The sequence below is a fragment of the Opisthorchis viverrini genome (assembly GCF_000715545.1).
Source record: "Opisthorchis viverrini unplaced genomic scaffold opera_v5_122, whole genome shotgun sequence".
In the NCBI taxonomy this organism is placed as follows: domain Eukaryota; kingdom Metazoa; phylum Platyhelminthes; class Trematoda; order Opisthorchiida; family Opisthorchiidae; genus Opisthorchis; species Opisthorchis viverrini.
Window position 1 is genome coordinate 402,749 of NW_008751780.1, and position 24,055 is coordinate 426,803.

The window sequence follows — 24,055 nt, forward strand, 5'->3', positions numbered from 1 at the left end:
GATGTTCAAAGGACCGTCTGACTGTCGCATGTTCCATGCCACACCAACGGATGATGATCACTTGGTGCTGTATCGTGGGTGGCCGTCTATTGGGTACGCCAGAACTGGGCCGGCCAGACTACCCGGTAAGGAAAAGGTAGTAACCGGGACACGGCTGTACTGTCAGCACAAACACACGGAGTTTCTGCGTAAATACGTGGAATGGCCAAATGACCAATTGTGTCCGTTCGCTTGTTCGTCTTGTCCAGCCAATGGCGACGTTCCTGTCGCAATCAACTTCATCACTCCGTTGGTCGCATGCTGCCAAGCCGTGCTTGGTAAGCTCAACCGCCGCACCTGATGTCTGGAGAGGTGCTTGTGGCCTTGGGGACGCGTCACTCTCTGCGCATGTACTTTTCATGTCTGGACGCATCCTGATACCCAGAGGACGATTGATTAGTGGGGCCTAGCTCAGAAACACCAGGTGACATCACAAATTTACCGGGATTATACGCCTCCAGTTTTCAGTGCACTTTGATATGTCTGTCTGACTTGCTCACAATGCCGTTCCAAAGCGCGACATAGAGCTTGCCTTAGGTTTATTCGGGAAATTTGAAGAGCCTGTACAGAATTAGGTCACAGTGTAAATGAGTCAGCGCACCCGAAAAAGCGGCCACAGCCAGGAAAACGCCTCGCCAGACCGGAGAAGAGCTAATTGAGAAACCAGGCTCCCAATGGTGCTGAACAGCAGACATACGACTGCAGATTCGGCGGATTTGGAGTCAAAAGAAATCCTTTATAACAGCGAGCCCTGAGAGCGACTCAACTCAGCACCTTTCCAAACGCCCTTCGTATCTCGTAGGTTTAACCTGGAACTTGGACAAACGCGAGCGAACGGCACAAGGCGTTGGGGACAATACCCGAAGCTAAACCCTAGTAATCTTCAAACAATTCTTCATGGACGAGCAAATGGAACTGCAATATAGTGGAGGAGCGTAAACAGCTCCCGTCCTGTGATGCTGATCCTATGATTCAGAAGGAAAACGGCGGCTAGAGAGTTACACAACTAAAAAAGCGTAAAAACGCGCGTAAAAGCTGATCACAGCAGTCAGGGTTTTGCAGAACCATTTCTCCTCAGACGGATGGATAAAATGGCAGACGGACATATTGACGATTCGGTTACGGTTCTCTGCGAACATCGCGAAAGTGATGGCATCCCCGATATTCTGTTGCTCTAAAAATAAGGAAAATGCTTTCCTGTCCACCGATAACGAGACGGCACGTAGGTGACTTGATAGCTAACTGATTGTGATCCAGAAGCACAACAAAGCAAGAACACAGGCCTTGACAACTATCTTCGAAACTCGACCAATTCACAATATTCACAAGTGTTGAGATAATTCAATACAAAAAAGCAGCAAACCCTAGGGCTGAACAAAAGAGGCTGAGAAACAGGCCAGATTGGACCAGTAAGCTTGAGACCAGCGAGATGAGAAACACACACGGAAGATGATAGTAAGAATTCTACAACTTCCTTCCAGAGCTGACGTTGTTAGAGTGTTGTAAGGGGATGGACAGTGAGTGAGTGGGGAGAAAGTGTAGTTGGTGTGTAGATATGCACATGCAACGAACGTTACCGGGTGCAGCGAACGGTCCAAAGCAGCTTACGTGGGTTGTAATCAGAAGAGGTAAAGTGATCACATAGATCAAGTAAAACCATATGCGGTAACTTCCCGAAAGACTGAGAAAATGATGGTGAAACAGTATGTGGAGACGGGTAAAATGAGCTACATGAGTAAATGTAGACAATACAGACAACTGTTTTTTGGAAAGTTTTTGGTACGTGTGTTGGTGCGGAAAGAAACCTCCTATGAAACAATGGCGTCTGAGACTAAATATGACGAGGGAACGGTGGAGGGGAGGTCGTACCACGATGATTCGGTGAAACAATGAGTCCCATCCACTTTCTCAACACATGCGGTGGAAATAACAGCTGCACTTGATCATCACAGAAAGTCTCCCATATCGGTAAGTAGGAAATCTATGGCTGCGCGCCTGAATGCCGCGGTCTGCCAACACTCGACTAGTTTACGACATTCGGTGTTAATCACAATTTCAATACGATCCCGGTGTTGAGTTCGGACGATACATTTGGTCATTTCCAATGCCTACAGGGAGTTGACAAAGTAAGACAGCAGGAAAAACGGACTGTGGGACGGTTGCACGTTCACTGAATGGTAACCAGTAAAATAACTTTGACCGAATCGATCCACATTAAGGATTTCTACATTCGAGGAACGTGTCAGACAAGTTTTGTTACGCATGTTTTTCAACGAGAGCTATTTAGGAGTACCTGAGCTACAATACACTAATTCGGGCATACGAAACTCAGCCGACACACAGACGGACAATATCCATGTTCCAATTTTTTGCACTAAAACTTCCGATGATTTAGACCAGAAAGTAAAAAGTATGACAATTCAGGGCGCTCAGCCAACGTAAGTAACATATTTGTTAAGCGGCGTGCGAAACTGGAAATCCTCACGGATTCAATAAGCAGAGGGCTCCGGTTAGTCCATGGGTCGCACCATAACCAAATTTATAAGTCCAACCAAGACCCGTTGGACTTTCATGGACTGACTAACATGTGTACTACTTGGTATGATACCAGAAGTTGTGGATGGAAGCAAAAATGTTATACGAATCAGTCCACTTTTTGAAATTACTATCGAACACAAGATTAGCATAAGTGCCACGGCGTCGCGAAGTCCAGTCAATCAAACTATTGGTGACATTCTGACGTTCTACAAACGCTTTTTTTTCTCTGCAGTGGCTAGGAATGGGTCTTATTTTTCGTGTAAACCGGCTATGCAGTATAATGAAGTTCCAATGGGGTGAGATGCGTACGGTAAAGAAGTCACCAAGCCTTAGGATCACGAAAACAGGATAACGGTGCAGAAATGAGGAAGAAAAATGATCAGTTACCATTGAAGAGGTAGCTGCAAGTTTTTGACATCGCATCACCAGTTCTTGCTTGAAACTCTTTGGGTAGAGAAGATCCGATACGAAGCCACGTTGCACCGCTTCTCTGGCGGATAATTTTCGGCCAGCAAGCAGCAGTTCGTTGGCCTATTTGCAAAAAAGAGGATGAAAACAGTGGCTAGGTATGAATCAGACAACATCCCACACCGTTCCTGAATACAGGATGCGAAAAACAGAGCACCCGGAATCCAAACATTACTGTCAAGGAGGAGGGACATTTCAGTTCACTATCATGTGGTCATTTGTGCCATGGTCTTCAATTCCTGTCCATAAGTTTCGCTTCTGTCCACACGGATTTTTCACCTGGTCAGATTGTATGCGAAACCACTGATGCGGTTTTTTCAGACGAGTATAGATGGGCCCATGTCATTGAGGAATTTCTAGCAGGAAGTGAATTCACGTTGAAGGCCTTGATAATGTGTGGTCACTACTGCTAACCAACCTGCTGAGTTCAAACGTGACTTCCGATTGAGGACAGCCAAAAACTCTTCCTGCACAGTGCCTTCGTACAGTGTGGAAAAAACAGCTGAAGAAAGGTTCCCGGAAATTCGAAGTAAACAGCTATGCAATAGAAAAAAACCATCACCAGGCTAAGGGATGAGGATCTCGGTCCATTCAACCTTAAACCTAATCGTAAACTAAGTATGCATCGACAGTTGATAGATGTAAAGTGACACAAATGACAAGCGACAGATGATCGGTGACTGGAATCAAAACCTACCAGCGGAAGTCCAATCAGTGCACCAAGCGTGAAGCTAGACCCACCTTCTGGAGTCTGACCTAGACGAGTGTACGGCAGCTGGAATGTGGCTGAATCGCTTACATACACCAGATCGCATAAAGGTAACATTGCTACGGCTAATCCCATTGCAGGACCATTTACACCGACTACAACGGGCTTTGGGAAACTAGCCAAAGTTAGGAGAAAAGCACGTAGAGCAGCCCCTAACTGTTGGCTAACCAACGGATCTGGTGGGGCTAGACAGGAATGGTGAGAATGCATGGACGTCTGGCATTGTGCAGATTTCTGACCGAGCAGTGGAATAGCCTGCTGAGAATCGTTTGAACAACAGCAACAATACATCGATCCGTTTGAATCGCCAATCACCCTTTGATCGCCGTTCTCTCGATCTGACGGGTGGAACCGAGTAGGATCATGATAAGAAGAACCGTTTGTTGAAATTCCACTTCCAGAAGACGTAGCGGAGGAGGGACAGGGGAACTTGGAGGTACTGTTAGAACCAGATCTGTGTGGCAGCGGTCCGGTAAGTATAGTCAAATCCAATCCAGCACCAAATACTGTGCCCATTCCTGATATCATGATCAGCCTACTGGTATCGTAGACGGCTTGATTGAGAACTGTCGTCAATTCTTCCAGTACCTAGACCGATAAACGATAAAACCGGTAAATCATATCTGCAGATTCACGGTGAAAATAAACGGTATATGAGATGTAATCTCGCTTGCCTGAATGGTGAATGCATTCTTTAAATGAGATCCTGGTGACTGCAGCCAAACTTCTGTGAAGCATCCGGTGATGTTTTTCTTGACCAAAATGGACTTGAACTTATAGACAGCCTCCGTTTGTCGAACGCTGCTACGTCTGGAAACTGTGAGCAAATTGGGTGTTGAATTGCTCGGATTCATGGAATCACTGCCGTTCGCGGAGACCTTGATATAACTAGGGGTGGCACCGGATGTGTCAAAGTCCCCCGAGGCAGGGACGGGATGGTGTTCGTTGGGCAGTGGTGGCTAAAAATACAGTGATCACATAGACTCACCAACCAACACTACTGGAAATAATTGTGACAAGGCAATCATATTCGGGGACGACGCTTCAAAAGAAACAACTGTAACGATTAACCCTTTCGAGAGAGATAACTCCAGTAATGCTCAAAAGAGAAACTTTTCTAAAGAAACAAGGAATAGCTAGCAAGGAATAGCTAGCTAGATAATCCCAAATCAAATAGTCTTATTCAAAAGCCAACTAGATACACACAAGATTTCCATTGAGCCTCTCCAAATATTTCTTTTGTTGGCCCTCCGCTTTCCGTCATAAGATATAGTACTGGTACGAAGCAAGTCGGCAGCCAACCCCGAGGGCTACTGAGTGGGCCGATCGCATGAAGAAAAAAATCGGACGGTCTATATTTCGAGAATGACCACTTTACTAGTTGACGTGTCCAAACCCTGTCGGAATACCACCGTTGACACCCATTAGCAAATAGTCCGCGGCGCAAAATTACTTGAACAGATCAGCGTGTGTTGATCGTACTGTGCACATGAACAGTTGAACAACTAAATAAATTCCGCTCCAGTGATCCACGTGGACAGCATGATATCCACACCCAAAACGAAGGAAATCGCAGTTATCTCTACTGACATGTTTTATGGGGTGCTGAGCTTTCCGTGACCAACATGGGAATAGCAACACAAATACAAAGTACCTAAGAGAGATTATTTTTGTAGCCTGACTGAAATAATACTACGCGAGAAACGGAATTAAATGCGTAAAACTGTGGGTTGCTTCATATCTCAGTGACAAAAAATGGCAAGATTAACAAATTTGGACGATTATCACCCACCCACCTGACCATTACGCCGATGGGGCAGACTATTGAATTGGCTCTCGAAATGCGATTCTCTGATGGGACTGGAGGGAGGAATCAACAAGTTTCGTCGGTCGGTGTGTGGGGCTATCAAAATAAAATGAGGATAGTTGCAGAGTAGTACTCATCGAAGAGCGAGAAACTAGGCACCACAAGTTCTATTATTTTCTAAAAGTACACTACTATTTTGATGATGGAGACATGTGAAAAGGACGCAGAAATATTGAAATAACACTGCGTAATATAAAGACGAATGGACCGTTTATAATACTTAATACAGTGAGGCTCAAAGGTTTGGCCGGCGATGGGCTTTGAAAAAGACCCTCATCACTGTCGCCAGGTTTCCGCTCAAGAACGCTCCTGTACTGATCGAGAACTACCTTTGATGCATTCACAAAAGACCACATATGATGTTGCTGAAAACCCCCTCTAGAGATTGTCAGCCTTAAAAGTAGGAAACTACGCAGATATCATCAACAAAAACGAGGCGGTGTTTGTACGTCGGAAGAATATCATAAACGAGATTCGCTTCATCCTCTCGTTGACATCCACTTGATTGCAATTGTTTGACTGTCTCATAAAAGTAACTGGTTGAGAGGGCGAAAAACATCTATCACTTAATACAAACTTATATCACAGCACTGTACAATTCGAGTATCTAATATTCTTTGATTCGTAGTAAGAGTCCAGCCCGAGTATAAACTGATGGGACGACAGATTAGTGGCCCTATGGTGGGACCGAATATCAACGTTTATTCTTTGCGAATACTGTTTCACCTAGCATCACCTAAGGTGTAGAGAAGATGACGGATGGTATCGAGCGACCGGGTAGGCCTTGAAAACACATTTACCTTGAGCATCCGGCACAGAAAATGGCGAACCGGTCACCCAAAACAAAATCACCGAAATGCACTTGAGCGTGGAGTCTGCCATTGAATAATTCCATCTCAAGTACGAGGCGTCACATTGGACAATAACCAGATAAGAACGATTGAAAACTCATTGTACTATATCGGAGAATGGACCGGCCAGTGAGATGCATAAAGCTCAAAACAAGAGACAAGTTAACATGACTGTGGAGTTTGAACATGAGGACTGGCTACAAGTATGCCTTATAATGAAAAATTGACGATACAATTGAGCTAAAGCGTGTTCTCAATTGGGCAATAGAAGAGCAAATACAGATAAGGTAAAAATACACAGAACGTTTTCCACCACGACCCAGTGGACGAGGCTAGTGACGCAGGTACTTAGCATTTGAGTGAATCACGATATCCAAACGCGAATGGCAGTCGACTGATCCAATTCAATGTCAAACCGTTGTTACACAGGGCAATAGCCGGTTTTTCAATTGTCCAACTGTACAAATAATATTGTTATGAATGAAGAGCAAATTAGCACGTCAAAACCTCCGGAAGCACAGGAGTGTGAATCGGGTTATACTAACCTGAAAATAATTTGCGATAAGCTCTTCATCTGATGCTTAATCCGTTCGTCGACTTTGTTGTCCTCTAAGGTATTTCGAGCAAGTTTCGATGTTTCCTTTGTATGACAAAAATCCCAATCTGGATTGCGCACCAGTGGGTAGAGTACATAGGTTATCGACACCTTTACACATTTACGGTGCCCTAAGCAATCCGAAGAAAGAGTAGTGGCTATCTGGACTTCCTCATCAGTTTATCTTCAAAAACAATGATGATCTTAAAAGAACCTACCACAAGTCTTACACAGAAATATGGTATCCACCAGGGAATCAATACCTCGCTGCTAAGTCATAGAAACGCCTTTAGGTCGCATTCAGATCACACATATTTGAAAAAAATTGTAAAATCTGTGGGTCTTGGACAGGAGAACTGCGTTGCTTCATAAGGGTAAGCACCAAAGCGGCACTAATCAATCAAACGTTGACAAGTTACTGTTACTGTTATTAAGGTCCGGCTAATATGTGTTCAGTTGCTAAGCCGACAACCCTGCTGTACCATAGTAGTACTCCAGAGACAAATATGGTAAAATAGCGAAAGGCCTACGCAAGATGAGTGCAGTGGTGATGTCTCTGATAAACAAAGTGGTGTGGGGTGTACAGCGGTAGTTTACATACTCTACACTTGACAAAAGCTGTCTTAATTGGTAGTAACCTGGATAGAGAGATAAGTAACAAAAGCAAACAGCCAATTAGTTGCCACTGTGTGCTCAACGGGACCAAGATCGTCATCGGGCAAGACATGCAGCTGACACCGGCCCTTCACTCTTGCACAGAACTTTTAGTTTATCTAGGGACAAGTTGGCATTAGTATTCCCGCAAGAGACTTACTCGCCAAACTGCCTCTAAAAATAACTCGAATAGTTCCTCGACCATTCGTTTCGAAGCTTACTTAAGGAAACTACTGAACGGAAGTGCACAATACCTCCTCTATATCAAAACAACACTGGAAAAATCACAGCTGCCTCACAATTTTTCATGCGATTGCGTGCTGATGATAAAGTGGCAATTACCAAACAAAAGGGGCTCCGAAAGGCCCTAGGAACAAAGCGTTTGCAGAAGTATGGTAAAATTCCCAACCCTACCTCACCGATTACTTCATGGAAACTCCATAGGAAAGCGTTTTCAGCTAAATCGGACAAAACAGCCCAAGTCGGCTGCCACACAAGATTCTCTCGAGAGGCACTGTCTAACACTCAACAGTCTCAAAAGTAGAACTGCCGCCACGAAGAGATTCGACCTTACCATGGTGTGACGGTTTGCGCAACTCATCAACTCATTGAGCTATACTGCGGGGTGTCCGTGCGACATTCGCAGTCTCTTATATCAGTTTTGTCAGTGGTAAGAGGTCTGACGAATAGTCTTCCGGTCCTCCATGTTGGTGGTTCGAACATGTTCCGTAAAAACGTTTATGTACTCGCATTTTCCGCAAAAACCGTCAGCTTGCGGTTAGGCTTTTGAGAAAGCTTTGATCGAGGATCCTAATCATTCCCCTGTTTAGGTCTTGGCACCCTACTCCACATAAAATCATGAACTGCATATAAACAAATGAATTCATGCAACATCAGCCGGGTCGCCTTACTTGCTGCATACAGCAGGGCGGGTAAGCGAAAACAGGCTACTGCTGACGCCTCCTTTCTCTTTCACATACTTTTTCTTTCCCCTCTCCCCATCCCATTAATAACCTTCCTCTTGTAGGCCCAGCACTTAGGACTGATGACTCCGTTCGTTCTGAATCGGTTTTGCGTGCAGCGCATGCTCGTCACATGGCGCCGACATCCTCAGGTATCTCCAAATCAATCTTCAAGCCTCGACACCCAGTCTATCTGGCCGCCTTCGATGTCCGCACTCTGAGGCAAGAAGCACAACAAGCTGTTCTTGCTCTCACACTGGACTCACTCGGCATTGATGTGTACTGTGTGTCAGAAACAAGAAATCAAGATGGAAGAACAGTGGTTGGGCTAACCGCCCGTCAGTCTCCACTTGCTTCCGGCTACGCCCCTCTGCTGATCCAGAGGCTGCTGCGGCAGGATATGCAAGAGGTGGTATCGTCATAAGTCACCTGGTGGAAGTATCCTTGTTTGACTGAATACCTTTTGATAGTCGCCTCCGTGCGGTTCGTCTGGGAACGTCTATGAAGGAGTCTCACAAGCGGGAAGTTGATCGATTAGCTTAGCAACTGAGAGACTGGCAGATCCGGATGTTCGGTCAACTTACCAGAATAGTCTCCTAGAGTCTTCCAAATCCTCCACTATCAGATGTGAACTCATACTGGGACGAGAGTGCCGCCTATTTGTACAGTGTTGGGAGTTTTATCTGTGGCACGGCACCACCGGGCACTCTCAAGCACTGGACATCATACCGAAAGAGTGGCATTGCTTAAATCTAGGAGAAATACCCCCAGCCGATCCCGAACATAACTTGATGAGACGAACTATCAGACGTCAAGTGAAGGTGAGCGTGCGAACCGACCGTGAAGTGTGGTGAACACATGAGTCCAAGGAGATGGGAGAGGCCCTGAAAAGCCGGTAATGCCCGGTCATTTCAGTTGACCCGTGCAACTGGCCCCCGGAAACCACCAAGGATCGGAAAGGAGGGAGCATCTTGAAGAACGAAGAACGCCTCGACCGGTGAGTCAAATACTTCGAACGACAACTGTCGTGGTCATCAGCTGTCACTCATTTGGAACCCGCAGGTGATGTAGAACCCTGGACGGTGAACGTGGAACAGCCTATGGCCTCGAAGCTTTACGACTGCATACGTTCTCTAAAGCAAACCAAACTTCTGGTCCGGATGACAACCCACTGCGTTGTTCAAAAATAGAGTGAAGTGCTCTGTCCTCGCTTGTCTGCTCGGTTTGCTTGTATTTGGGAAAAGGAGTCGGTGATAGTAACCATTTTCAAAAAAGGGGATCGTAGTGAGCGTGGCAATCACAGGGGGATCAGCTTTACTCGGTCATAATGAGACTGTTGGCGTCGGTGGTTCTTCGTCGCCTTACGGTGGTTCGTGAGACACTGACAGGAGTAAAGCAAATGGAAATCCGGCCTGGAAGGGGTTGCATTGACCAAATGTTTACATAACATCAGGTGCTAGAACAAAGCCATCCGTATAAGCGATCCACCATTCTAAAACTGCTAGATTTCCAAGGCGCATTCGACTTGATTGACCAGTCTGTTCTCCTTAACACGTTGGCTCACCGTGAAATGACCACAAAGTTTACATTCTCAGATTTCCGGACATGTGAGCGTGTACGGAGAGCTATCCAAAAGCTTTCGTACACAAAGCAATGTCCTAACTTCATGATCGATGAAAGGTCTGGTGTTCAAATAGCCTGTGAAGAAAACTGTCAATCTGGAGTACGCAGATGACATCGTTCTCGTTTTCGAAGAGTAGGAGAAGGCGCGGGTGCTTTCGGACGAACTGACCAAAGTCATTTCGTCTTTTGGTATGCACTTTGCACCCACAAAGTGTAAGGTCATGCTCGTAGACGTGCAGTCACTGAACGCGCCACTTAAAATCCGGGGAGAGACACTGGAAGTTGTGGAGTGCCTTACGTACCTCTGAAGTTGTACTAATTCTGATTGTAGTGCGAAAAAATGAGGCCAATGCACGTACCGGCAAGGTCCGGGTCGCGTTTGCTAATTTGAGACACCTATGGCAGCAAAGTGGTTTATCCCTGGATCTCAATGTATCATGCTACAGTGCGGGCTGTTTTGTTGTATGGCTGTGAGACTCGGGTCGTTCGAACGGTGGAACTGAGACGTCTTCAAGTGCTCGACAATCGCCGTCTCAGGACCACAGGTCGTGTGGGTCGGTGTCGAAGAATCCTGAACAAGGCAATTAGAAAGCGAGTTTCCGGTTGTGTAGCGGGTACTTTCATTGAAAAATGTGTCCAGCTCCAGAAACTGCTTTGTTTAGGCCATATATTGAGCATGCGGAACCATCGTTTACAGAAGAGAGTACTGTTTTCCATGCCCGGTTCAAAGTGACAGAAGCAGAGAGGTGACCAACACTTAATATAGCGAAAGAGTACGAAACGTTTTGGGTGCTGTCTGTGTCACTCGCCTTCCAGGATGGGGATTGCATGATCCCCACTGCGCTTGGCTAGAGACCCTGCAAGGTATGGCTGCTAATTGATGTCAATGGCCTTGGTATTGTCAGTTTCTATCCAGATTGCCTGAATGAGTGTCAGGTGTAGGCATCTCGAAATGACTGTAGTAGGCTAGGATTAAATCACCTGCTCGTCCAACTTTATTCTCTTCTTCACAATAGGGCTTTCAAATAAATCATGGCTGTACGGCAGCGAAACGTGTTGAAACAGCGATGCCATGGTGTGGATGATGAAAATGGTGACATTAGAGTGGATGGGGCGATTGAGAGTGGTTGAAAAGTGTGCTGCTGTAGAAAACCAGGTGCGAAAGATGACAGCACACTATTTTTTGCATCGATCGCCTCGTTCTACCGCGGTTTGCGACGCTCTGACGACTTCGACGGTTGGGCCATTGACACAGCCTAGAGCTTCTGTAAACTTTGTTTCCCGACTACTCGGCAAACACAAGTAGTCACAAACAATAAACAATTATCTGGACCTATTGAGGGGCGCATCCGACAGTCGTCAACGTGCCGAATATTTATAAGTTGTCTGTGATTCCACTAAGTGATCCGAAGTTAACAGAAACCCGCCGAAGGGGACGTCATGATCAGATTCGTGCACACAGGAACTGAGTCATCTTTAGCAGGTTCCCGCTCGCATTAGTGTAACCACAGATGACAACAGCATTTAGCAGCAGCGCCTCGCAGCCAGCCAACAAAGATGATTTATTCGAAAAGTGAGAGCCAGTAACGCATAAGCGCCTGAGATGCCAGTGCACTGAAAATTAGAACGCGAAAACCAGTATAATTCGTTTGTATGGCCACAGAGACCCCACAGAGTTGGAATCTATTCACAAGACTTGCGCGTAAGGCCATTTTAGAAGTCTTCATAAGCCGCATCGTAGCTTGAGCCATTCTGGATTACACGCAAAAAACAAGCTTGTCAGGCCGCAACGACTGTACACGCACAAAAGCTCATGAAGCTTAAAACACTGTTGAAGAGAAACACTGGCGGTAGCACTGAACGCCCATCATGACATCGTTGCTAACTTGTTGGTACCCGCCTAATAGACGGCTGCGGGAGGATAACAAAGGGTAGAACAGAATATATCCACAAAGACGTAATATTTTAATGGTAGGAAAATACAGACGTACAATAGTGTGGTGCTCCTTGTCGCTTCAGACACTACTGTGGCTGACGCCATTAGCAGAGCATAATGGCGGACGTGATTCTGGCCTTTGATATCGTCCACCGATATTATGCACACGGCAGTACACAGTACAGGAAAAATACAAAATAAGGAATCACAGGAAACTAAAAGAAATGGACACCTTGGCCCATTCCAAATGTGGAGAGTCCGTGAGTACACGACTAAGCTGGGCTTCAATCCTAGTTGACACATGAACTGGATCACGAATATGTGGAGTGTGCATGCTACGAAGAAACGTTATTGCTGATGCTAGGAGCAGAAGTAGGGTAAAATTATTTCGGGGTGATAGATGAAGCTTAAAACTAAGCAAAGGTAGAGGAAAAATTGTGGGAAGCTAGGTTTACCGGAGGTAATAAAACATCCAGTACGACTAAATCATCATTTTCATCGACGGCATGACATCAGTGTTCAACACCGATGCCTCGCTGCCGCATCGTACATGTGCAGTTCATGCTCGCACGTGGACTGGGATACTGTCAGGGCACCCATACCTGGGCAGGAGTAGGACCAAATGATTATTAGAAAACTGGGGCGTACGGCAATGACTGAGTAGATTGAAGTAAGGTGATCCTTAGCTATTGGTTGTTCCTCAGAACACGATCGAGTCAGAAACAATGTGAGAAGGAATCGCTACCTCGAGAATGATTCGCAACACGGGATGAGGTTATCAAATCAGACTTAGGCAAAAGCACGAATTCCAGGGGGAAGTTTGTAATCGAAGCTGGTGCATTAAAACTAAGGTTTCAGATCGTGTAAGGTATGGCGACAAACTAACGAGGACATGACGCCAAATGATCACTTTTGTTTGAGGGATACGAAATTGGAATACATCCTGTCGAACTTCTGATTAAAAGATATGTTCCGCCACTGTAACAATAATGCTTAACTATATAACCGTTGGGAAATAACTCACGGACAAATAATAAAAAGGAGAAGGGCGGAATATTGAAATAAGATAGCCTTGTGTTATTGGAAAAGACAATCAAGAGCTGGGTGCACTCAAACAGTAAACAACTTAGCACATCAAAGCATTCTGCCGGAAAAAGGCACTATCGTCAGAGATTAAGCTTAACTCCTTTGCAGACACTACCCAACAGGAGCTCAGTGCTTGGAAATCCGGCTCGAAAGTGACAGCACACTCCATACTAGGATCGGTTGCACAATGTTCCGACCAAGTGCAAGAGGAATCACGCGGGTGAGATCAAGGCGAAGATACCGTAGCAATGAGTTTGACTGATGCCTCCATCTCGGGTTGCCGTGCTATGAACTGAATCTGCGAGGTTTGGTAAAAATTAGCAATTGAGAACAGCACCCTCTCTGGCCGAAGTAAGACTTATGCCTTTGTAATTAGAATAATTACATTGGACACCTTTTTTAAAATCAGGATACGATGACTGGCCTCAATTCCCTGGAAAAAGTTCATGTTCCCGAATAAGTTGGTTAGAGTAGGAGATAAAGATACCCCACCGCTTTGAGATAAGACAAGGGGAGTTCAGTAACGTTCCCGAACAGGAAAGTATGCGACGCTGCAGGAATTGAGGCGATTAGATACAGGCTCGACTGGAAAAGGTAGAATCGAGGAAGTGGGTCAACTAAATCGTTGTTAGAAATACTCCTCGCATAGGCCTAATTGTCACCTCCTACTACATATTCTGGCTCTGTTCGGTTCATATACAAAAGCTACAGCCAGAGTACTTTCGTTTCAGCTACCACTAGTTCGTTCACCGATAACAGGATAAACAGGAGGACGGTCCGAGCGCCCACCCACATTACGGAAGCTGAACTGTTGTAGTTTTCTGAGTACAAAATCGAAGAGGACCAGCTACGTAGCTCTGGGGCACTGTGGCAACCGGCTATGCAAACTACTGATCATAAACGCGTCTCATGATCTCATTAAAATGAACTCAAACAGTATGAGATACCGTTGTAGGCGCGCCGTGTTCGGTCCATTTCAGTGAGCAAACTTGATATGGCGTGCGTGCCAACTTTTTGTTTACGCTGTATGTCAACTGCAACATCCCGGGGACTGGTCCTGAATAGCCCAGGAGTACAGGTCACGAGTAGTTCCATGTGTGTGGTGAACGACCTTTGAAGGTTGTTCACTATAATTTCGTTTGCATAAGATAACTTTTTTCACACCAGCTAAGATGACCGCTAGGTGCAACTAAATAAACCATGCAGTAGTCATTTTTTTGTGCGATTAAAATGTGTATACACATAAAAACAATTTCCTCACGCTAAGATTATCTGATGAATTCTATCGTAAGCTTCCCGCATCCACAGATTTTTATTCTTCTTTGTTCTCACTTTGGCTAAAGGTAGGAAGGGGAAATAGATGCCCTCCACTTAACTATACATCTTGTCATAGTATCTAACGTTCCAAGCCATAAGCACACAGTATCTCTTAGTCTCTATCCGGAAAGACGAGACTACGGTAGTCTGCAAGTAAATCCCTCAGGTCCTCTCGCAGGGGCATCTTTTTCCCAAATGCTGGTATTCGGTTTATCAAGAGGCAACGTAGTAAATTAGAAATAATAAACCCCAGAATAGACAGACTTACTCTGTGGGACATAGGGCTCTTGGTAAGGTGGAACAAGTCGATTCACAGGTAATACATGATTTTGCTTGGTCTCAGCAGTGTCTACATTTGTCACGCGGGTATCTGTACGCAAACCAGGAAGATAACTCGGAACTGAATCAGGTATGGTGGTTGGTTTCAAAACACGGCCAAACAACGAATGTCCCATAGAGGCACAACGATTATTCTGTGCAAAACATCTGTCCGGTTGGGCGGTCACCTGAGTAGTTTCTTGGCGCAGCCGTTTAGTGCCTGTATTAGGATCACAATCAGCCTGTGAGAGACGTTTAATATGCGACTGAGCACCGACAACAGACTTTTTCTTTTTCATTCCTGTAACATATTTGGCTTTGATTCTGGCGGACAAGTTTGTCGGATACGAGAGATCTCCACGGGCAACAATTCGTGGGTTGGACCGATAAGATATACCATTGGTGAAGTGGATTTCATGAAGTTGTCCCTGATAAACCAAATAATTCAAAACCGCTAAAACCTCTTGATCAGATAAATTGTACTGTCTACTACACAATCCGAGGATCATTGACTGTACGGGACGACGCCTAGACTCTCGTAGTTGTAGAATAACATCAGTAACTTTAGCTACGTGTGAGTCGGGCACAGGATGAGCAGGAATTTTACCCACTTCCTTTGGTGGACCAACCAAGTTTTTAATGCTAGCCTTCTTCGGTGTTGTCGAAGGTTTTGCGAATCGTTTGCCGGTAGAAACCTTTTCAGGTAGCGAGTTTGGCTGATGTATTTGGATCTCCTTGGTACTGTGGAACTCCTGTGAGGGAGGCGCTTCCAGCATGATTGTAACTGACTTCCTATTTGTCTCGGGATGTGGCTCATCAGATGATACAACAGATTTACCCTCTTTAGTAGGTGTGCGGTCTGCTTTCGAAGTGCGGCCTGAATGAGAGTTTAAGTTAGAGGTATCATCAGTTGATGGGGTCGGTTGCTTGACGGTCGCTGTGGAGCCTTTTGTCCTGGAACTACCTGACTGAACCGCAGCTTGGTCGGAGACAACGGATACGACAGAGCTTCCAGACTTTCGTTTGGCGGAACTCGAAGAGCGTTTAGTGCTAGAATTCGAGGGTGCACGAAAGGTCTTCTCAGATGTAGAGGAAGTGCTTGAAACAGAAGAGACAGCACCATCTAGCACGGAATCACGAACGAATCTTGAATTGACCCGGTGTCCATCGATAGTCCCAAACCCTGGACCAAGTCTTTCGGTGGTAGAATTCTCTGCTGGTGTAGTAAGCATACGCAGTGCATTGTCGTTGCCTGAAGTAGCCAGAAGACAAGTGGAGTTAAGTGAGATCGCACCAGAATAGGGTGAGTCAATAACAGAACGAAATGGGAGTGAACCCTGGTGCACCTCGGAATGGTTCTTAGATCCCCGGGAATGCGTGTGTCCCCTAGTGGATGTACTGGGTTTTTCGAGGAGAGATGTATCAGGCTTAATTTTTGGTTCCTTCTCAAATGACGATGTACTGTATGTCTCGGGGGAAGCACGATCAGCAGGTTTTGTGGGTGAATTCACAATGGGGAGTGTATATCGTCTTTTCTCATGAAGTGACCTTCTGTTGTGAAAATCTTGTATGAGAGCAAAACAAGGTTCTCGTAAGCTGGTGAAAGGCTCCCAAGAATCCTGTTCAGGTGGAAAGCCCTTCCAACGAACACGATACTCCACCCGACCACGCTTAACCCGCCGATCGACAATGTTCTCAACCTGAAAAAGTAAACACAGACAGATATAATGGATAGATACCCCTATTATCGATAGAACAAAGTTGTACTATTGCTCAAATTGCTCAGAAACTCGTTTCAATAGTGCTCACTGGCTCTCTTCAATATTGACAGGACAACAAGCAGTTACTCCCAACTATCGTGTATGAACTGCGAGAAAGTGACATTCGAGTAATGCCTACTGACACGGTAAACAGGTTGTCCGTTGATTAATGGTTGGTTGATCTGTGCACCTAGCTCCACAGCTGCCTTACAAAGGTCTCGTTTCAATGAGATACATCGTCAGTGCACACTGACCACGTCACCTGTTACGGTGACGAGATGTTTTCTAACCAATCGCCAAACTGAAGGGACAGACCAACTGCCATCTGATCAAAAGCTATAAACGCACCCATGCTACCAATACTTAGATACACTGCTAACGGTTAAGTGTAACAAGACGCACCCAGTCATACGGTAGTTCGTCCTGGGGGAGCAATGATGAAGTAGTAAGGCTCTGCGAAAACCGGCTAGATGTGTGCAATGCAGTTGTGAACAATATTTCGGCTTGTCACGTAAACTAATTCCACTGTGGAAGCAAAAGGCTGTTCTGAGCCACACAGTTCTAAATGTTATCCTCCTCTTCTCTGAACCCAACGCCCAGACACCATTGCAGCCGAACTCTCATTCCTTTCACCGTCATTCTGGCTGACACGACGAGGAACTGTACATGAGCTTACGTAGTTTATCGGTGTACTCCACTGTCAGGTTCCGAATTTCTATCTTTTTCAATCGCACTTAGATGTGTTTTGCACGTTCGTAGTAGCAGCTCACGTATTACATTATGTTTGTCCTTATCCTGACGATAGACCACTGGTTAACCTATAGACACAGACTATGGCACTCGGACAACCGTTGTCCATCAAATAAAAATGCTATTATTATTATCGAAAGCAAAACACGTTTTCAACATTGACGCTCCGCTATTGTAAAAATGCCATTATGACCGACTGAGAGCTACAAGATGCATCTCTATACTTATTTTCAGTGAGTATCCATCGGCCAGGAAAACAGCTAGACTACCATCAACAGAAGTCTGGGAGAAGCTAGGGTAGGATCAGAACAGGAAAACCAACGCAGTAGCCTATCGGGACTCAGTTCGTCAACTCTGCAAAGAAAACACAAACACAACTGCTCAAGTAATTGGCACATGGATGAGTGACCTTATGTATCCACATGTTTGATCAGTTACGACCAGAGCCGATGTAAACCCGAACAATGAGACGGCGATGGAACAACACCACCACTTCAACATTGCGTGAAGCCATTGCAACTCCACGTGCATCCGGGTCTCTGTTTATTTTTCAGAACGCACCGCTGTCTTAACTTCAGCGTCTCAATGGATATCCAAAGAGCACGATCCGCTCTACTCAGTGGAAGCTAGCCGATAAGCCGGACGATGGCAAGGAGCTAAGGTACAAAGTCAGGTTAACATATACTCACTTGAAAATATAGTAACTGTACTTAGAAGCGAAAAGACATGGCTTCAGACGACCGACCTGAACTACAACTATATCAGAAGAACAGCGCTGGCGTACTGTTCTAGAATATAGACACTCGCAAGATGCTCGGTAATCGAAAAACACAGCAACGACACCGCAACGCATAAGAAAAATGCCTGAGTAGAAAAAGACATCCTGAGAACGAAGACGTGATTTCCAAGTGTACAATTCGACGAGAAAAAAGTATTTCGCGAAATCAAAGGCAGTACAGATAAACGAATGAATCTAGCCGTGCATGTCTGGCATAAGGTTTCCAGTTGCAATTTTGAGTGTGAACTTCAGGTACGGGGTACTCTAAAAGACAGGATGGATATCAACAAAAAGAATCCTCGTGAATCACACACAATCTTCCGTGAAGACAACAGAAAAACGACCAATTATGTTCACGATATGAAGAATTTTAGTTACAAGACTTTTCGGGGTTACACCGTTACATCCTAAGGAAGCCCTGACGGGGCTTTCCTGCAGCTCTAAAGTCCAGCTCATACAAAAAAGTGTCTCCAAACTTGACTAAATTGACAAGGTGAGTAATTCTGGTTGTATGTAATTGCATGGTAGCATCGTTCCGCAAAGGGTTGGAAAGCATTGCACCTCCGTGAGGGTAACCAAAATCTGCTGAGGACTGGACCGATTACTCGATGAAAGTAGGCACTTATTCTTCGTGATGAACGGTCCAAAGTAAGGTAATTAGGCAAAGAACTTTGTGCAAAATAATGTGAGCTCCCACCGCATGACCTCCTTTAGGCATACTACGTATCTGGTAAATCATCACAATGGTATGGACAGTGATATCGCGGACATGTTTTGGAGCGTACCAACTATGGCGTGTATATGACGACGGAGGCTATCATAAAATATGCAATATTTCGCCAACTTTATGTTGCAATGTTTTCAGGCGTAGACGAACAGAAAATGGAAAGTCGCGAGATGGGTGCATCAGAAGCTGAAGAATGGGATTCTTATATCGTTTGGGTATTGGTGTCCAAGAGCGTGAGTGATTTTACAGTGCACACATACACAAGCTCCCAAAAAGCTTGTACTCCTAAACACCGAAGACCACGCAATGGATCACCTAAACCCGTTTTTTCCGTGAAACTCCGGAAATTGTCACTAGGGTTGACCAATTCAGCACATCATCGTCTTCACCACCTTCATCAGGTCAAGAAGGCTGAAGAGATAGAGAAGGCGAGAAGCCCTGGGAATACGTGTAAGTTGTTCCAGCTGATACGGCGCAATGGTCCGAAGAAACTTCCGATGAGCACAACGACGGCTCGCTTATTTCTAAAAAAAGAGCGTCCGGATCTTTGGGCTGAACACTTTCGAGAACAATAAAACTGGCCACCTGCAGTTGCTCGGTCGTATTCCCAACCGCCAGCACAGCCCTAGATAGTGAGGTTAGAAGCCCAGACTCCCCCAAGCCATACCGAGGTACTGGTCTTGGCCAACTACCACCCACTCTGTTCGAAACTGGAAGTGAAACACGCAGTCGGTGTTTGTTTATCTTAATTGCCTCTATTTGGGTGAAATTGACAACCAACTGGGGTGAGTTGATAGTGGTGCTCACGTTCAAAAAGGATGCTTACAGTGACCCTCGTGTTTGGCTGAAGACATGGTGGCTAACCGATATCGATGTCATTGATGCTTTCAGTTTCCACCCCGATTATCAAAGTGACTTCTGGTGGAATAGGCACATCGGATGACTGTCGTAGAATGACCCTGGGTCCCTCACCCTGTCTCATTTCTTCCGTCTTTCCAAAATAAATCTTTATTCAAATAAATTGATGTGGTTGTACGGCCGTGAAGCACCAGTATTCTCATCTGGTGTTACTGTCAGTGGTGATGATGACTTGGGCGGTGCCCACAGAAGTTGACGCATAGTACTTTAGGGAGGGCTAGAAATTCATAGAACGCCATTTCTACATAGACACTACTATAGGCATATTTCAAATCAAAACTACCACTTTTGGTTGTTGGGAGCAGTGTCGCAGCTCCAGAATCCGTTGGAGAGCGAAAGTGAGCTTTATTTTCACATCTGTGCGTATTCACCCTTCGAATGACAATACAACAGCGCACCCACTGTGCCATGGCTATCAGGACAGCGCGATAGTTTCCAGTGTTCGTCTTTTGAGGAAGTGACTGCCTACATACAGAAGACGGAATCTAGTAAATGTATATATTACGTCTTGGCTCGTCAGTGCCAAACCACCAATGACGCGATAAAATTGTGGTCACTGCGAAAATGGGGTGAGTCATATGGTTACACACCGATCTGTTATTGAAGAAAAACGGCAAACATGTTAAGTTCAAGGAAACCCAAGTTTTACAGTTTTCGATGAAGAGATTAAAAGATTGAATCGGTCGACTGCAGCAGCCTGAGAGAGCTCGAGAACATAAGTTCTGATGGCTGAACAGGATGGTGAACGCTGAGGTCAAATAAAATCGACGACATGTGACCAACTGCTGATTGTGGCTTATAACCAGACAGTGGTCCTGCAACTCGGTTCTGAACACAAAAGGCAACAAACTTCTTCCTCTGTCGGTTGTAGCTGCTCTGGTCATGAGTGGAAAATTCAATAAATAGGAAAGGACGGGGAAGAAGAACAGATTGGTTTTCATCCTTACACGCTTCTGAAATACGGAGGGTCACACCAGACACTTATAGGCAATTACAATTGATTGATTGCTCGATACCAGATATTCGGACTTCCGTAAACATGACTGGGAGAACTCTCCGATCGATTTTATCCGCGTCCAAATCCTCGTAACATAAATTGGCGTGGTGATCCATTAACACATTGGGGCCAACTGGTCAGAAAACAGCTTCAACACTGATGCTTCGCTGCCGTATAGCCATGATTTATCTGAATACCCTATAGAGAAGAGAATTAAGGTGGACGAGCAAGGGAGTTATATCTAGCCTAGTAGAGTCATTCCGAGGTACCTATACCTCCAGACGCTCATTGAAGCAAAATGATTCCGAGAACGCCACTGACACCGAGTAGCAGCCATACTTTGCAGAGTCTCCAGTCAGGCGCAGTGGGGGTCATGCAGTCCCCATGCCCCAAGGCGAGTGGCACCAACAGCACCCAAACGTTGCGTACTCTTTTGTTAGATCAAGTACTGGAATCTCTCTTCTTCCGCTACTGAGTTAAGCATGGAAAACAGCACGCTCATCGGCATACGTAACATAACCCAAGCAACGCAGCTCCTAGTGCTGGACACATTCTTCAATGGAAGTACCCATTACACAACCGAAAACTCGCTCTCTAATTGCCTTGTTCAGGGTTCTCCGACACAAACCCACAGGAGTTGTGGTCCTGAGACGGCGATTGTCGAACACCTGAAGACGTCTCGGTTTCATTGCTCGAACCGGCCAAGTCCCACAGCCATACAACAAAACAGCCCGCACTGTAGCCTGATACATACGTCCCTTGAGATCTAGAGATATAGCGCATTGCTGCCATAGGTGTCTCAAACTAGCAAACGCGACCCGGAACTTGCAGGTATGCTCACTGACCTCATTTGTCGCACTACAGTCAGAAGTAGTACGACCTCAAAGCACTCTACAACTTGGGGGCGAGATGGTCCAAGTGGTTAGAGCGCGAATTTACTGACCGGAAGGTCCGTGGTTCGAACCCGACCTCTACCCCTCGGCTTCACCTGTCTAGGCCTGGGCAACCTGGTAGTATCCCAGCCCTCGTGCAACCTTCGGGTAGCATGGCAGCTAGGCACCGAAAGGGTGATACAGCTGAACGATTACTATTATTTATTTTATGTTTACCCCACAGCTTCGTGTCTCTCCCTGGATTTTAAGTGGCGCGTTGAGTGACTGCACGTCCACGAGCATGACCTTACACTTTATGGGTGCCAAAAGACAGGATGACTTTGATCAGTTCATCCAAAAACACCCGCGCCTTCTCCTCTTCGAAGATGATAATGATGTAGTCTGCACCCGGAATACTGTTTGCTTTTCTCGAGTCAGTATTTCATGATCCATTATAAGGCGACGAGGTGCAAGTAACACCAGCAGTCTCGTTACAATCGGAGTCCACCTGATCTCCTTGAGGTTACCGCACTAAGTACGAGCTCCGTTTTTCAAAATGGGCACTATCACCGACTCCCCCAGTCCTCTGAGACAGTATCGTTTTCCAAAATGCAGGCAAACAGATCATACTAGCGCTGATGGAGAATTTCACCCCCGCCGTTGAACAAGGCGGGTGGGAGGTCATCCGGACCAGAAGTATCACTTGAGAAGATATACAGTCATAAACCTCCGAGGCCGTAGGGGGCTCCACATTCATCATCAAGGGTTCTATATCAACAGTGGGCTCCAGATAAGTGGTATCAAGTGATGACGTTGTTCGAAGCATTTGGCCCAATGGTCGAAGGGTTCTTCTTTACTCCAGATGGCCATTTCATTTCGATCCTTGATGGCCTGGCTCACAGGTGGTTTCTGGGGGCCGATCGCGCTGGCCAACTGAAATTATCTCCGGGGGTTAGCGGCTTTCTGGACCTCTTACATTTCCTTGGCTTTTTGTGTCCACCAGAATTCACAGTCGGAATGCAAGCTCACTTTCAATTTTCGTTCAGGACCAGCTGGGATATTTCACCAAGATTTGAGCAATGCCGTTATTCGGTCTGATATTCAGTGCTCAATTGGTCATGTTAGCGCAGTGCCACAGGCGAAACCCTCGGCACTGTGCAAAGAGGTGGCGGTCGCTTTCCAGTATAAATTTACGTCTCATGATCGAGCACTCAGATGAGACTCTAGAAGACGATTCTGGTAAGCTCGTCTAACATCCGGATCTGTTATTCTCTCATTTGCTACGTTATTTGTCCGCATCTTACACGGTCCTGGAAAACGTAAGGAGAAGCGACTATGGAGGAGTGCCCTGTCGGAATGCACAAGTTCGTTCCCCAATCCTACTTAACTTCGTGGTCGATGAAATCATGAGGCGAACGCTGGAAGGTCTTCAAAACTCCGGTGTTCAAATAGCCTGTGACGAAAATCCTGTCGATCCGGAACATGCAGAGCACATCGTCCCCACCTCCGATGCACCTCCGAAGAGAAGGTGCAAGTGTTTTTGGATGAACTGACCAAAGTTATCCCATCTTTTGGTATGAACTCTGCACCCACAAAGTGCAAGGCCACGCTCCTGGACATGCAGTCACTGAACACGCCACTTACGATCCAAGGAGACATTGGAAGACGTGCAGCGTTTTACGTGTCTTGGAGGTTGTATTAGTTCTGTTTGTAGCGTGGCAGATGAGGGCGGTGTACGAATTTGAAAAGCGCGGGCCGCGTTTGTTAATTTGAGACAATAATGCGTGAATATGCCGGGTAAAACTCACCAAATACAGATCGTCCGTCCCACGAGTTTCCGACCGCTTCATCGTAAGGCAGCCTTCAAATGTCCCGCCCTGGAGATCGCGTTGAAGGTCATGTAGTCACGAATTCACGGATTCACGGATTGATAATACAGATCGTCGTCCCACGAGTTTCCGACCGCTTCATCGTAAGGCAGCCTTCAAATGTCCCGCCCTGGAGATCGCGTTGAAGGTCATGTAATTACGAATTCACGGATTCACGGATTGATACACAAGATCGAGGCTTTTGCCCAAGTTTCCCGGGTCGGTCTTGTTCTTGTCGGCCAGTGGCTGTCGTTCACCTGAAAGGTACAAGTGAAAAAAGGGTGTAGCACTGCTCTTTATGTTCTCAGCGCGGGGCAGTATGCTCGCCAGCGCGAGGATTCGCATAAATAAATGTCTAATAG

At 45.9% G+C, this 24,055-nt stretch overlaps 2 protein-coding genes across 2 annotated transcripts in view; both read right to left on the reverse strand.

Moving 5' to 3' along the window:
• Positions 1–1,321: 1,321 nt before the first annotated feature.
• T265_06137 (hypothetical protein) lies at positions 1,322–23,675 on the reverse strand (the record flags this gene model as incomplete). The annotated part of the gene is made up of 7 exons (XM_009171330.1): positions 1,322–2,147; positions 2,965–3,108; positions 3,743–4,402; positions 4,540–4,773; positions 5,611–5,717; positions 14,974–16,723; positions 23,634–23,675. The coding sequence occupies 7 exons, from the start codon at positions 23,673–23,675 to the stop codon at positions 1,986–1,988; spliced, it is 3,099 nt and encodes a 1,032-aa protein (XP_009169594.1).
• Positions 23,676–23,745: 70 nt separating this feature from the next.
• T265_06138 (hypothetical protein) overlaps positions 23,746–24,055 on the reverse strand; it is a gene marked incomplete at both ends in the record, with an annotated part of 3,246 nt that continues 2,936 nt past the window's right edge. Inside the window, 2 exons of the mRNA XM_009171331.1 lie at positions 23,746–23,823; positions 23,871–23,950. Coding sequence (XP_009169595.1) covers positions 23,746–23,823; positions 23,871–23,950 — 158 coding nt within the window. The remainder of the gene's footprint in view (positions 23,824–23,870; positions 23,951–24,055) is intronic.